The sequence below is a fragment of the Lepidochelys olivacea genome, assembly GCF_965140295.1.
Source record: "Lepidochelys olivacea isolate rLepOli2 genome assembly, chromosome: 3".
Classification (NCBI taxonomy): domain Eukaryota; kingdom Metazoa; phylum Chordata; order Testudines; family Cheloniidae; genus Lepidochelys; species Lepidochelys olivacea.
Window position 1 is genome coordinate 87,113,207 of NC_140413.1, and position 16,894 is coordinate 87,130,100.

Here is a 16,894-nt window from a genome sequence, read left to right on the forward strand (position 1 = left end):
AACTAATTTGGGCTCATTGGGCTTGTGCAAAAAGATGTTTCTATGCGGGATGGAGCCTGGTCTCTGAGATCTACCTCCCTTCACTACTCTCAAAGCCCGGGCTCCAGCCCAAGCAGGAACATTTACATTGCTATTTTAGCCCCATAGTGCAAGCCCCAGTTAGTTGACCTGGTCTCTGAGACTTGCTGATGCATTTTTTTTTCAGTGTAGACATTCCCCTAGAAAGCCACAAACATCCCAGTGTGTTGACTACAGTATAACATCAAAATAACTACAAAAAGCAATGCAAAGGGCCAGAATCTACACGGCAGAATTACTTCATTGTTACACCACTGTGACCAAGAGTAGACACTTGCTCTCAGAGTTTTTATTTCTTCTTCATTGGCTTCACCTAAATTAATTTGAGTTTCCAAGCCTTACAAACCTGGTGAATTAAAAACAATCAAGCTTGCTTCCCCATTTCCTGTAGGCTCTATTTATAAGCCTTCATTACCTCTGTTCTACAGTATCCCATTCTTTGAACTAGAAAGGTCACATTGTAACTATGATTACTGAAGAAATTAATTCTGTATTGACATCATAGCTAGACAATTAAGTAGCCTTGGTAATAAGGCAGTACAGCTGTTAGAGAGTAGTCAGTGTGATAAAAGCTACTTTGTTTTAGCCTTCATTTTGGTAAATGTTGGTGAACTGAAATTATATGTAAATTTATTATGTGTGAATTAGTTTATTTTTAAAAATGTGAACATTTCGGGAACGACACATTTCCCAGATTTTAGTGTCCAAACCATTATTGATGGTACATTTTATTTAAAAAAAAACCCGCCCTATTGTATTGTATCTCACTAAATTACTGAACAGTCTCCCTGGACTTTGATCTTTCTCTCTGCTTCATTTATGCTGCAGATTAGGAGCGAAGAAAAAGTTTGTAGTGTTTTTTGTCCACAAGACTGTAATCTTTTCTTATCCATTTATCGTGACAGGTATCTCAATCCGAATGACATTTAATTAGATTGTAAACTAAAGAAATTACACAAATTACATAAATAGCAAATTATACACATATTATGTGTTGCTTAATTTGCAGAGGTAAACTCACGTTTTTTGCCAGCTAAATATTCATCTTGCTAAAGAGAAAGCACTGTCACTGCACAATTTTCTTTCACCGTATCCAAGTCTGTCTAAACAAACTGCCTCAGGCAGTCTTCAAAGTCCACCGCCCCATCTGCAACACTTCCCCAGTTGCTGGTAGGGAACCCAGGCCCACCCTCTACACTGGGTGCCAGCCTAGGGACCCAACAATCAGCAGCTAAGGTCCATGCAGTCTCACCCTTGCTGCTGTTTTCCCTAGGCTTCTTCCTACTCCTTTCTCTCAACTCTGAGGAGTGACTGCCAATGCTCTATCTGGCCTCCTGGGGTCAATGTCAGCTGTCCCAGGCTCTGCAGACCTGGGTTCTAGACCCATGATTCACGAACTGGGGAAGATAAGTGTTTGGCTACTTAGTTCACATGCAGGGCTTGAGCCAGTAGGTGTGCTCAGAGGCTGTCTAACTCCACACCAAACAGTGGGAGGGGGCACTCACTTGAGAAGGGGCAGATCCCTGTTCAAATCTTTTCTCCTCAGCAGGACTTGAACTGGGAGTCTCCTGCATCTCAGGTCTGTACCCTGACCACTGGGCTAAAGGGAGGAATTCCTTGTGCTGCACACTCCCCAGCGGTTTTGTGGAGTTAGGTGGCCTCTGAGAATGCCTACTGGCTCAGGACCCACATGCAACTTAGGCGGCACTTACATTCATGAATCACTCTGGGATTTAGGCTGGAGATAGTTGCTTGGACACCTAGAGAGAGGCAGCAGTGCACATGTCCAGAGGCAGAAACATAGGCACAGGGGGAACTTTTGCTGCAACGATGTAGGCGCTAAGCGAGTTTAGGTGCTTATAGGGTTAGCTGGCAGCTGCATGGGAGTTTTGTGGATTGCAATGGGGCCTAAAAACAGGACTAAAGTACCTAAGTCCCTTTGTGGATCTGGGCCTCTGGGCTTCAGCTCCTTATTCGTAAAATGGGGATAATAGCACTTCCCTACCTCATGTGACATTGTGAGGATAAATAAAGTTTGTGAAATGCTCAGATACTAAAACAACGGGGGCCACACAAGAACCTTGGGTAGATAGAAAGATGGAAGCCCTGCACAATATCTAGGGACAGGACCATGATAAGAAGTCCAGCGGCACCCTTCCCTTTCTCAGTAGCTAGGATCTAGCTGGTGCCTCCTCTGCTTATCACCTTCTGTATCAGCTACTGATTAGTAGGTTCAGCTTCTAGCTACTGTGGGAATTGCACAGCCATACTGGGGCTTTTGGCAATTGACTACTGTTATGCTAATGTGGCAAATGATGCCACTTCTTAAGATGGCTGCCAGTGTAACTGACAACCTTGTTTTCAAATGCGTTTCATAACTTATTTGATTATACCATGAAGCATGAATCCTGCTTTCTTACCAACGTTTAAATTAGGGGGCTCAGCTGCTATTTCCTTTCAGCTATGCTTTAACATCTCAATTTTCCCAAACATTTTACATTCTAATTTATTGAAAATATTGTCTTGTGAGAAAAATCATATCTCTATCTACATATATCTATATATAATCTATTTGTTTATTTGATATTTTCACGTTAGTAAGCGTGGAATTACAAAACAGACCTATGGGACTCTGTAAACCCTTGAGAAAGGTCTGCCTGTGCATATCTCTGTCATAGTGGTACCAGAATAGTTGTGTGCTGTAAAGGGAAATGATAATAAAAAGTAAAATGGTCTGATTTAAAGCAACAAAATTATCTGTCGTTCTGGTCAAATAATTGCATTTAACTTTGAAAACCTCATCCATTGCTCGTTTCCACACTATTACCCTTCCTCAATCCATATGGAAAACAAAATACCATTCAGTAACAGAGGCTGATTTAGAGATGGGGTTGGTTCCAATGTAAACAGTTCTTGGCTAGGCATTCTTCATAAAAGTGCACAGTCATTTTTACCATATAAAGTGGGAAACACAAAGCCTTAACTTAAAAGGCATTCTTTCCCACAAAGGCGAAGAGCTAAAATGTTTTAGCTGGCTGCAAGCTAGCTAAAGATAATTTAATACCAAGCCTCAGCACTAATTTATTTTTTCTACAGCTAGTAAGTATAAAACTTGTTGTAATATATATGCACTGTGGCAAACAGAAATACTGCTAAGTTTGGCAACGCAGATGGTCCAAACCTCTCTTAACAAATGTTCATTTTGTTTCCCTTGAATAAACTACAAGAAAGACATAAATAATTTTGCGTCATTCTGTTAAAAAAAAAAGAAATGAATAATTGAGTCATTTTTTTTCATGTTAGTCCATAGGACAAGCTAGACGTAAAACTATAGTTATCAACTACATGCTTACAACCCACACACTTCCAGATGTCCAGGACCACTGAAGCAATATATATATATAAGCAATATATATTTTCAAATATTAGTATGCCTAAGAGGCATTTACTGCAGATATTATTGTATTTACCATGAGAACATTGGATAACAAGAAGGTAAAATCCAAGTAAGGCCACTATGGGTGACTGAAATTTTGTTTAGAGTTGCTTAATTATTTAACCAATAGATAAGATAGTTATTGCAAGGCCTGTAAGCACCAAATGGAAGCCACAATGCAAAACATTAAAACACAATGCAAAACACAGTCAAAAATTCTAGTATGAAGGCTACCACACTAGAGATGTAATCAGTTCCTCGCTGGCTCAAAGAAAGGGTGAAAGGGAATATCAGGTTCAAAAGTAAACAAACAGCCCCTCAACTAATCTGTTTTCCTTCCCCTGAAAAATAAACAAAATAAAGGAAGGTGACCATAGAAGTCAGGAATAAACCACTGTGGACTTGTAGCATTGAACAGTGGAGGGATAGCTCAGTGGTTTGAGCATTAGCCTGCTAAACCCAGGGTTGTGAGTTCAATTCTTAAGGGGGGCCATTTAGGGATATAGGGCAAAAACTGGGGATTAGTCCTGCTTTGAGCATGGAGTTAGACTAGATGACCTCCTGAGGTCCCTTCTAATCCTGATATTCTATGATTCATGCCATGAAAGTGATTAGCAAAGGTAATTTAGGGGACCTATGGTGTCCCCACAGAGATCCCTCCCCTTATTATTCCACTAGAGCAGTGGTTCTCAAACTTTAACAACCCACGAACCCCTTTCACTAAAATGTCAAGTCTCGTGAACCCACTCCTAAAAATGAATATTTCCAGAGATTTTCTCCCTTACCTCAGCATAAATTATAAAAGCAGTGATCTTGGAAATATAAAATTTGTTTTTATGACATGCTTAGTACACACTATTTATTATTATTTATCATTACAGTATTTTATTACATTATGAAAATGGTAACACTTTTCCAAGATCTCACTTTTGTAGCTTGTATGACTTTTAATTAAGCATGTTATAAGACAAGGCTCCTATCAGAGGCTCCAGTAGAAAAAAGTGGTGCGGGGACAAAGCTCCCGTGCACCCTGGGGCCTGGGGGGGCACCGCTGGAAAAGAGGGTGGGCCGCGGGGGCCATCAGAAAAAAAGGGGAGGGACCTGCCGTGGGGGCACCGACTTGGGGGCAGCATGTGACCCTCGTCACTCCCCAATCCTGGTGCCTCTGGCTCCTATGTTTCATCAAGGAGTATCAGGTGTGAAACAGCATGAAGGTATTTAAGAAGCCAACTCAAAGAGTTCCTTCTACACAAGGATTCAGGTCTTGAGCAGTTCAGGCAAACAATGCACGTTACAACAAAGCTTAAACTTGTTCTTCATAATAATTTAAAAACAACACTAACACCCTATTTAATTTAAAAACAACAAAAAATATCCACCTCCCTTTCCATTTCGTATAAGGAGTCTTGAAGTTTAAATATCCTCAGTGTGATAGATATGCTTGCTTTGATCTGCTTAGCTCTTGGAAGTCCCCAAGGCTCTGGGCTGCTGGCCCCGTGCTGCCCGGGATCCCTATGGACAGTTCTGTCCGCCATTAGGGAATTTTTTCCCGAGAACCCCCTGTAACATTTCGTGAATCCCCAGGTTTGGGAACCACTGCACTAGAGGATGGTGTAAAAGACCAAGTAGCCCACCCCAAACCTGGTAGAATCTATGGGATCCGCAGAGGCCAGATCCATTACATGAAGCCCCTGTGATTTTGCCTTCCCTTCCTCCCACCTCCCTGGCAGCATGGTTCCGATGGATCTGCATCCCCAAGGACTCTCGGAGACTCTATAATTCTCAGGCTGTATTATCTTTTCCAGGGAATCTATGTGATACAGAAGGGGAAGATGTGTCCTGAGCAACTCCAGGCTCTACAGTGAGGTTTACACTGGATCTGGAGGAGAGTATACATGGTGCTGAGGAGGTGACAGAATTCTTCTTCTGCATGGAATGGGGGAGATCCATGAATGGATGGTTCTCTCTGAGTGGGCAAGTAGATGGTATTGTATTGGCCCTGGGAGGAGTTCCCCAAAAAAGCGTCATCGACTGAAAAAGCTTTGCCTCTGCTCTAGTCAGGACTTAACCTGTGGTCTGACCAGCCCTAACAAGTCATGACTAGCTTACAGCAAAATCAGGCAAGAGGAAGTTTCCTGCTCCTCCCCCCTCCCATCCCCTTGAACCTCTACTAAAAGTGACAGGAATCATAGTAGGGGGATAATAAGGGTATTATTACATGGAGCCAAGGTTTGTAATAGGCTGACTCAGCCAAAATGGCAAAAACAATCCAGACACTTTAGCTAAAAATGATCATTGTTAATGCGTAAAGAAAAGGTTAATCCCATTTAAAACAAAAACGACCTCATATCTTTTGGCTTCTTGGTATTTAGAAATACTGGGTTAACGATGCAACATCTAGCTATCCATCTTTCCATTCATACTCTCTCCCCTCCAACCTCACAGCTAGTCCTCTTTTTAGCTTCCTGCCTCCCAGTCCACTGGGTCCTCTCCATCTGACATTCCACCCAATGTGTCACCCTTCCTTTTTGTCTAGGAGCTGCTGCTCCGCCACACACTCACTTGCTGGATCTAATTGACACCCTTCCCATCTGATATCTATGGGGAATACCAGCAGAGAGGTCATCCTTGGCTAATTAGTACAAGTGTAGGGGTTAAGCATATCTCACAATTTACAAATCTTACTTAAAATTGTTGGTTTTGACAGAGTTTGTTACAGCAGATTTAGTTTTTTGATTAATTATAGAAACAAATTTGGAACTAACATTTTGTTATGTTAAAAGAACACCATGAAAGTGTTCTTCATCATTTAGGGGCCAATCAGAGTCTTTCCACTGACTTCCAGAGGCTTTGGAGCAAGCCCTCACAAAATAATGTTTACTGTTGTGCGTAACACATTGTAAACTGGGAATTGAAATCTGCTTCCATACCTAAGTGTGTTTTCCTCCATTGTTTGTTGTTGTAAAGGTCAGATTTGGGATGAGAGCTGGGCTTCTGGCACTATTTTTTGTTTGTTTTCAGAAAAATGGAGCCCTGCTATGTTTGTTTTGAGAAAAGAAACATCTAAAGAATTATTTGGATATTTCAAACAAATATGAACAACAAACAGATCAAATTTAGTGCATTCTTTTATCATAAAACAATTCAAATTGCTCAATATATACATTTGGAATGCGAGGATAATTTCTGGTGGTCTTTTGTTGACAAAGAATGAGGCATCAAGAAGAGAGTAGTGTAAAGCTGGTGGATTGACAAGGTTACAGTTTGCATTAGAATCAGAATGCCAGATCCAAACACTCCTGAATTTGGGTAGTGTTTATAAATGAACTGGGATCCTGATCCAAATTTTGCAATCAATCTTTAGTAAAACCCAGATTGGAATGTTCCTAAACTTTAAGGGGTTTAAAATTTGGATCCAGAATAAAATTTGAGCCCATCTCTCCCATCAATATTTAGGCATATTTATCACAAATCACTCAGTTTAAAGGTATTGGTCATATTTTTACAGCTGTTGAGCAACAAAAAATCCAATTAGAATCATGGCAGCTGTGGTTGCTTGGCACCATTTAAAATCAGGTTATATCACTCTCCCTGACATGCTCATCCTTGTATTGCTTACCATGCCCATTAATAAAACTGACCCTTTAATTCCTTCTAGTCCTTCCCTTGCCCATGAATAAGAGTGGACATAAAACTCCTTTTATTGTTTGTGTGCCCCTGAATAAGTTTGAGCATTTCACTGGTACTTCCCCAACATTTGGTTAGAAATCATAGAAATCATAGAATATCAGGGTTGGAAGGGACCTCAGGAGGTCATCTAGTCCAACCCCCTGCTCAAAGTAGGACCGATCCCCAATTAAATCATCCCAGCCAGGGCTTTGTCAAGCCTGACCTTAAAAACTTCTAAGAAAGGAGATTCCACCACCTCCCTAGGTAATGCATTCCAGTGTTTCACCACCCTCCTAGTGAAAAAGTTTTTCCTAATATCCAACCTAAATCTCCCCCACTGCAACTTGAGACCATTACTCCTTGTTCTGTCATCAGCTACCACTGAGAAGAGTCTAGATCCATCCTCGTTAGAACCCCCTTTCAGGTAGTTGAAAGCAGCTATCAAATCCCCCCTCATTCTTCTCTTCCATAGACTAAACATCCCCAGTTCCCTCAGCCTCTCCTCATAAGTCATGTGTTCCAGTCCCCTAATAATTTTTGTTGCCCTCCGCTGGACTCTTTCCAATTTTTCCACATGCTTCTTGTAGTGTGGGGCCCAAAACTGGACACAGTACTCCAGATGAGGCCTCACCAGTGTCGAATAGAGGGGAACGATCACGTCCCTCGATCTGCTGGCAATGCCCCTACTTATACATCCCAAAATGCCATTGGCCTTCTTGGCAACAAGGGCACACTGTTGACTCATATCCAGCTTCTCGTCCACTGTCACCCCTAGACCAGAACTGCTGCCTAGCCATTCGGTCCCTAGTCTGTAGCGGTGCATTGGATTCTTCCGTCCTAAGTGCAGGACTCTGCACTTGTCCTTGTTGAACCTCATCAGATTTCTTTTGGCCCAAACCTCCAATTTGTCTAGGTCCCTCTGTGTCCTATCCCTACCCTCCAGCGTATCTACCTCTCCTCCCAGTTTAGTGTCATCTGCAAACTTGCTGAGGGTGCAATCCACACCAACCTCCAGATCATTTATGAAGATATTGAACAAAACTGGCCCCAGGACCGACCCTTGGGGCACTCCACTTGATACCGGCTGCCAACTAGACATGGAGCCATTGATCACTACCCGTTGAGCCCGACAACCTAGCCAGCTTTCTATCCACCTTATAGTCCATTCATCCCGCCCATACTTCTTTAACTTGCTGGCAAGAATACTGTGGGAGACCATATCAAAAGCTTTGCTAAAGTCAAGGAACAACACGTCCACTGCTTTCCCTTCATCCACAGAACCAGTTATCTCGTCATAGAAAGCAATTAGATTAGTCAGGCATGACTTTCCCTTGGTGAATCCATGCTGATTGTTCCTGATCACTTTCCTCTTGTCTAAGTGCTTCAGAATTGATTCCTTGAGGAGCTGCTCCATGATTTTTCCTGGGACTGAGGTGAGGCTGACTGGCCTGTAGTTCCCAGGATCCTCCTTCTTCCCTTTTTTAAAGATGGGCACTACATTAGCCTTTTTCCAGTCGTCTGGGACTTCCCCCGATCGCCAGGAGTTTTCAAAGATAATGGCTAATGGCTCTGCAATCACATCCACCAACTCCTTTAGCACTCTTGGATGCAATGCATCCGGCCCCGTGGACTTGTGCACGTCCAGCTTTTCTAAATAGTCCCGAATCACTTCTTTCTCCACAGAGGGCTGGTCACCTCCTCCCCATGCTGTGCTGCCCAGTGCAGTAGTTTGGGAGCTGACCTTGTTCATGAAGACAAAGGCAAAAAAAGCATTGAGTACATTAGCTTTTTCCACATCCTCTGTCACTAGGTTGCCTCCCTCATTCAGTAAGGGGCCCACATTTTCCTTGACTTTCTTCTTGTTGCTAACATACCTGAAGAAACCCTTCTTGTTACTCTTAACATCTCTTGCTAGCTGCAACTCCAGGTGTGATTTGGCCTTCCTGATTTCACTCCTGCAAGCCCGAGCAATATTTTTATACTCTTCCCTGGTCATTTGTCCAATCTTCCACTTCTTGTAAGCTTCTTTTTTGTATTTAAGATCAGCAAGGATTTCACTGTTAAGCCAAGCTGGTCACCTGCCATATTCACTATTCTTTCTACACATTGGGATGGTTTGTCCCTGTAACCTCAATAAGGATTCTTTAAAATACAGCCAGCTCTCCTGGACTCCTTTCTCCCTCATGTTATTCTCCCAGGGGATCTTTCCCATCAGTTCCCTGAGGGAGTCAAAGTCTGCTTTTCTGAAGTCCAGGGTCCGTATTCTGCTGCTTTCCTTTCTTCCTTGTGTCAGGATCCTGAACTTGACCATCTCATGGTCACTGCCTCCCACGTTCCCATCCACTTTTGCTTCCGCTACTAATTCTTCCCAGTTTGTGAGCAGCAGGTCAAGAAGAGCTCTGCTCCTAGTTGGTTCCTCCAGCACTTGCACCAGGAAATTGTCCCCTACATTTTCCAAAAACTTCCTGGATTGTCTGTGCACCACTGTATTGCTCTCCCAGCAGATATCAGGGTGATTGAAGTCTCCCATGAGAACCAGAGCCTGCAATCTTGTAACTTCTGTTAGTTGCCAGAAAAAGCCTCGTCCACCTCATACCCCTGGTCCGGTGGTCTATAGTAGACTCCCACCACGACATCACCCTTGTTGCTCACACTTCTAAATTTAATCCAGAGACTCTCAGGTTTTTCTGCAGTATCATACTTGAGCTCTGAGCAGTCATACTGCTCTCTTACATACAGTGCAACTCTCCCACCTTTTCTGCCCTGCTTGTCCTTCCTGAACAGCTTATATCCATCCATGACAGTACTCCAGTCATGTGAGTTATCCCACCAAGTCTCTGTTATTCCAAGTCTCTGTTAGCTACAGTAAAGTTTAGCTCATTTTATTTTGCTGGTTACATTTTAAGCACAGACTCTCATCTTCTTGACTAAACTTGAAACACACAACTTTTCCCACTATCCACTCAGTCCTCTAATTCCATTTGCTTCATGATTTAAGGGATTTTTCATGATTTAAGGGATTTTGGGCTGGCTGCTTCTCTCCTGCAGCTGATTTTCATTAAAACTTTGATGAGAAACTTAAGTTGGAAGTGCAAACATCTGCAGTTAAACATCCTCATCATTAATGGACTTTTCTCAGAACATAACCCTGTCACACCAGGAACAAACAGCAGCAAAAAATCCAAATTACCCATTATGGTAGTTAACCTAACATAACCCTTGAGGGTCTGAAATGAAACTCATTACAAGATTTGCTTTTTACACAGTGAGCTCCCACTAGTCAAAAAAATGTAAAGATCTTTGTCAGGTTAAAAACCCTTTTGGTTTGTTTGAAATGGACGCATACCAAAAGCAGGGATCAAACTATGTTTCCACCAAAAAGGTCCCTAAGTCTTTCCATGCCAATTTTTATTGCTGGGAATGGCACTTTTGATTATAGTTACTTTGAGGCCTACGTTTTCAAGTGATTTTTGAGTACCCCAATTTCTGAATACCTAAATTCAGATGCCTGACAAAGGGGCCTGATTTTCAGAAGGGTTTACCTATTTTTGGTCCAGCTATTTTTGGTCATCACTTTATAAAAAATCAGGCCTCTTTACTTGGGTGCCCAAAAATGAAGCATCCAAAATATCACTAGAAGCTTTTGGGAATTTAGGCCAAAGGATATTGGGATAAGTCAAATATGGGAATGAACTGCTGTCAAATACATCATTTCATTATTATTTTAAGGTGTGGGCTTTCATTGCCAGCCAGAACTTTATAAGAAGTACTACTCTTCCTATTTTGATGGCAGTCATTGGCTCCTTTTGCCTCAACTACTGTAAGCTTTTCCTCACGGGATCTCTCTCTCCCATGGCACCTTTCTGCTCTCTAGTCTATCAAAAATGCTGTTGCTGAAAGTAATCTCCTTTCCCTATTACTCCTATGATATCACCCCTCCTCCCCCAAAACCCTGAGCTGGCTTCCTCTCCTACTGCAGCAAGTTCAGTCACCTTTGTCTGTACTACTAAGATGCACATAATTTCATTACTCCCTACATCTCTGTTGTCAGTGCCTCCTATGATGCCTCTTGCTTTTCTCAGGTCTGTCTCTATACAGCTCCCTTCATCTCCCACTGTTGCTTCCTCCCTTCTTTCCTGCCATTCCCCATGTTTGGCATACACTTTGTCTTTTCTTGCTCAGTAGTCCAACACCACTCCTTCGAATCCTTCCTTACAGCCCCCTTCTTCCACTAATCCTTCCTACACTGAGTTCCTCAGCAGTGTTGGGCCCCATTCACCATTGCTCTACACCTTATATAATCATTAACACCAGTGCCTGGTAGATGTAAAATGTTATCATTCTGGACCAGAAGCATTTAACCTCACATTGCACTGGGTTAAATAACTACACCAAGTTCAGGGCAACGCTGAATCAGGGCCATGTGTCCATTCAGACACCTGAACCATTGTCCAATGTTTAATGTTTGTCTGTCTTAGATTACAAACAATTCCAGTGTTTTGCAAAGCACTGTTCGCATTTATGGGGCTCTATAAATGAAAACCACTGAAAAATACAACCACAGAGCTCAAAAGAAATCTGCTTGTCAGTCTGCAGATCAAATTCTAACACATATTCTACTTATTTTTAAACGGTTTTATTACATGTTGGTAACTAACTACCTCTTCACAGAGCTGAATCCTGATTTTTTTTTTTTTATCTTGTCTGGGTTGTTACTAGAATAGAGATGGATCCACACTATGCTCCCAGACCTGGACACCCCAAAATCAGTGTGTGAAATTTGAATGTAGACCAAGGTCTCACTTTTGCAAAAGGTGTCTGACTTTTGTAACTGTCCAAACCATAACCCAATTGTTCTCAAACACTGATGTATTCAAAAATTGGCTGTCTCTAAGCAGAACCTTTCCAATAAAATATTTTAAATTTTTTACATTTGGCAAAAATAATTCCTGGCCTAAATCCATTAACTTCAGCATAGTAACACAAAAGATTAATTTGGCCCTGTGCAAACTGCTCTCTGTCCATACATCCCCCCCTTCCTGTATTGTGATGCTTTTCCCCTCACCTCATTCATGCGCTAGGGAATCTAAAATTATTGAAAGGTTTGAATAAGCCACTAAAAGTTCTGATGCTTTTAAGTGTGTTTTTCATACCTATCTTCCTAACATGCCTATGAACAGCAATGTCTAGGCTCAGTCTCAGAAACAGAATCCCAGCGACCCTATTTATACTCATGTTTACTTTCCTAATACAAATTCTCCCTACTGATTTTGCTCCTCTCTCTCACCTGGATGCCTTTTGCTAAATTCTTCTCTAGCCCCAACTTTGGAAGGAAATCTCCCATCCTTAGTACTTGCAAATCTAGCCCACTTCTCTTATTACTTTCAAAGGAACCATTGATTGGTAGTTCATGACCCAGTACTTGCTCAAATCAAACCCTTCCGAGAAGGTATTGCATTCTTCAAGAAGACACCCTGGATCCTGTACTATGGAAGGATTAATGGCAGAGCTAGCTGTGCCAGTGGGGAGCAACACTACAGAAGCATCTGAACTACAGAGAAAGAAAGAATGTAGGAAATGGATGGAAAGCCATGTGTAGGAGGAAAAGTCCATTACGGTATGAACAACACTGACCAGCACGCTAGACTCCTAGGGTACAGCTACACTGCAAATCAAGGTGTGATTGAAGCATGGATAAGCATACCCATACTAACTTTAATGTAGCTAGTGTGGGTAACAATAGCAGTGAAGAGGCAACTGCATGAGCTTCGGCATGAAAACCCACGTACTTACCCATGCTTCCCATGAAGCTTGTACTAAAGTGGTTAGCCCACACTGCAGCTTGCAGCACTGTATCTTTGCTGCTAGCATTACCCGTGCTACCTGGATTAACCGGAGCTCCCTGAATGACCTGAACAAAGTTTCACTCCTCTTCCAGGGAAGTTGTATGTGTTGCATGGAGCTAGGAACGGTGCATTATTGGGGAGTTTTTTGTAAAAGGACAGCAGAGTATAAAGATGTATGGGTACCTGTCCTCAAGGGTCTGTCCAGTTACTGGGATTCAGTACTCTCACATGACATTCAGGTATTTAATATTCTTGTATCAAGCATAAAAGGGTTGGGGTTCAAATCAGATACACAGGTAGGCTAAAATTCCAGCTAGTTCTAAATTTTTCTAAAACCAGTTCTTCCATTCACCATTAGTTTTTAGGTTATCAAATCAGGAAAAGGAGAAAAGTAAAAGGCTAAGAAATATTGACCAGTGTGTTCCCTTGTACCACAGGCTTTCTTCTGCTTCCCTTCAATTATTCAATAGGTTCATAGTATCACAACCTCAGCAAAATCTAAGAACAACACACCAATGTAAACCCAGCCAAAAAAGTATGTATTTTTAGAAGTTCCACCCACTGTATTTCTAATCCTTCATATTTGCCAGTGCATTATCTAAATAAGAATGGTTTGCAGGGCAAACTCTGTATAGTATTAATGCCACATGAATAAATGTCATGAATTCTTTGTGGTTTAGACCTACATTCTGGCTATATTGTGGTTTGTTTGCGTTGCGGTTAAGTACAGGCCTTCACTGGCACCATAGTCTACCAGGACGCATTACGTACAACGATTCTGTGGTTCTATAACTCTACCTCATAAACCCACCCGCTGTATAATTCGGCACTGTTCAGCATGACTAGCAGCCTCTGTCTGCTTGGGGGAGTTATAGGCCTGAGCCAATGTTTAGACTAAGGAGTAGACTCAAGCAGGGCTGTGTAAGGGATTCTCTACTGTGGTTCACACTGATTGTGGATAAAGAGCTCAAGCTCACAAAACGGCTAGTTTTAAAATGCACACTTAGGGAGAAATCCTGTTCCCAAGGCCCAGCCTGAATAGTTGGGCTGGTGCTAGGGAAATCTGTGAGGGCTTGAGGGAGGAGTCTTCTTCACTCAGGCTGCAGAGAGAAAGAGAGCTGCTCTCTGACCTCTACTCCATTCTCAGGACTGGAGTAGTCTTCCCAGCCCTAGCAACCAATTCTAACCCAGGGGTCACTGGGCAGTGGATCCATGCAGCAGCAGATCTACCTGCCCTGCCCCAAAAGAATGTCTGTACATGGCCAGACAGGGAGTTGCCATGCAGCTGGGCTCTGAAGCACACAGGGCATGTACCTCCATCATGTAGGGGCTGAAATCCAGCTCCCATTCCTCACAATGGAGCCTCAGTGGTTCTGCAAGTAGGGCCCTCTGCACCATTGGAGCAGGGGGTAAGATTCAGTGCTTAGGGACAGATCTAGTGTCCACAGAAGTGAGTGGAAAGACTTCCATTGGCTTCAGTGAATCAGGCCTTAGTGCAAATATTAACTATTTAAAAGATAAAATAAAATAGAACAAATTACACCTTTCATGTATCTTCATCCGTGAATGGGGGTGGCAGAGAGTGTCTTTCCTAAGCCGTGTGCAAACTATCACTCAGGACTTTCCTGGTGTAAAGTCCAATAGGTTAAACGAAGCACACGCAGTCTGGTTTTGTGGAGTCATTCAGTGTAATTATACCCAGAAAGGCTAGGAGTTTCATCTGTTAAAAGCTTATGCTCGTTATCCTGTGAAACTCAGTTACAAAACCCATTTGTCTCTTAAATCAAGCATTCATTCAGGGACTTTCCATTTTGTAAGCAACAGGTGGAGATACTGCTTCCCAGTGGCTAATTCCAAGCCTGTGGAGAAGAGATGTGCTTCCTACATTATGGAATGTATCCAAACCCAGGCAAGCTCCCCCCTGCCTGCATATTAAGCTGGGCAAACTTTAGGTTCAACACTTTCTCACGTAGGTCACATTTCGCCCCAGAGAAGTAGTGGAGTGGGCAGGCCTTTCCTGAGATTCCTCAGCTGTTTGGAAGCACAGTAATGTGGGTGAAGTTTGCATAATCAAATTTGGCCTTATATCGAAGCCCTATTGTCCCAGAAGATTTTTTTTCCAGGATGCTGTACATTTACTTTCATGGTTATTATCATTAGTAATCAAAGCATGGTAAAAACATTTAGTTTCATGACATAAGATATCAGTGTCATAACTGTGATATCAACACAGCTGTGCTTATCTCTCCTTTTTCATTTTCTCTCTCATTTTCTGATGTTATGCTAGAGCAATTACTCTTTCCCTTCCCATGACCTTAGGTGACTTAATTTGCCTCCTACTTTGTATCTCCCACACATGCGACATTGATCTGTCTCTAGAGTGCCTTGAAGTCATTTATTTTCTTCTCAGTTTTTTTTAAATAGTTCAGCTCAGATGCAGCCTTACTGAAACCAGAAGTCTAAAGTAACTTCAAGAAGAAAAGATTGCAAGAAAACTTACCACAACAAAATAACTTTAGGAACTTCCTGATTTCTTCTGTCATTAGTCCTACTATCATACTTTCTGTAATGTTTAAAATCTATGCAGGTGTTTTCTTTGCAGGCAGTTTCCTACATACCCTTTGATTTATTAACTTTAACCACAAAAGGAACCTCAATTTCCAGAGCTGGATTTTATGTAAGAGACAAAAGAAAAACTTCTGTAATATAGTACATTTTTTTTTGGCAAACTCTTTCTGGAAATCCAAGTGAATTTAAGGATCCAGTGACTATTGTGACAATTAACCCTTGTAAAATAACTCTGTTTGGACAGGCCTATTTAGTTATGCTGGCAGGAAAGTCAGAGACATGCTAAGCTAGTACCACTTTATATAGTACAGCTGTTTATTCAAAGCAGGCAGGGCATGTGTCTATTCTGAAGTCTGAAATTTCTCTTTTATCCTGAAATGCAACGTCCAAAATCCCCCCACAAAACTACAATATCACTTGAAGGTTCAAATGATTAAACTAACTTTATCCAGATGGGAATTTCACCACAAGAACATGAAAGGAGAAAGCTCAGACTCTAGAGAGAGAATGGAGTTACTGTACCTCAGCAAAAGGCACCCAACTTCCAGTAGCAACTGACTGCTGCTGCCCTCTGATAACAGCGGATTCTTGATTGCTGACCGCTGAGCTACCTTCAATGTCAAAATGAAAAACGCTGCCCTCGCTTGAGGCAGTGCTGGAGAAGAAACATCCCAAGAAGAATAATATAGGAAAAACAAGGGGCCAGGCTGAGATCAAAGCCATTTCCTCCCCTTACATCCAGCAGTGGTCTTCTAGCTTCTTAGTAATTGTTTACGCACTTCTGCAATCAGCCCCCACCCCCCTTCGTTTAGTAGTGCCTCAGGTATTTTAACTTTCTCTCAGCTTTCAGTTTCCAGATGTGGCACTTCAAGGCAGTCTGACCAGATCCTTATTTAAAAAAGAAAAGCTCTTTTGCTTCCTCCCTCGCTCGCAGTCTGTGCCTGTGGCTCCTCTTTTTCCCTAGAGGCTTCAGCTGAATAACATGCAGATGGGCAGTGCTTAAACAGAGAGTGTCAAACACAGATTGTATTCCAGGAAAGCACCACAGCTCCCCAGCCACCTTATCTCCACTCTGTCAGGATACAGACTGAGTCTGTATTCAGGGCTCTGGCTTCCTTCATATGTTCACATCATTCCTTTTTACCTTTAGATTTGGGATCCTCCCACTCAAACTTTGCCATTCAGAAACTGAGGTCAGACCTTTACTCTCCCCTCCCACCCCCCCAGTTAGGACATAATCTGACTGCTCCAGAATAAGAATCAACTCTCATGATTATATTTTTAGCACTTCTTATTT

At 42.2% G+C, this 16,894-nt stretch overlaps 1 protein-coding gene across 1 annotated transcript in view; it reads right to left on the reverse strand.

The window, feature by feature from the left end:
• Nucleotides 1-16,682, reverse strand: part of LAMA4 (laminin subunit alpha 4) — a 153,182-nt gene extending 136,500 nt beyond the window's left edge. The window contains exon 1 of the mRNA XM_084622433.1: nt 16,120-16,682. Coding sequence (XP_084478559.1) covers nt 16,120-16,320 — 201 coding nt within the window. The 5' untranslated portion in view covers nt 16,321-16,682. The remainder of the gene's footprint in view (nt 1-16,119) is intronic.
• Nucleotides 16,683-16,894: the final 212 nt, after the last annotated feature.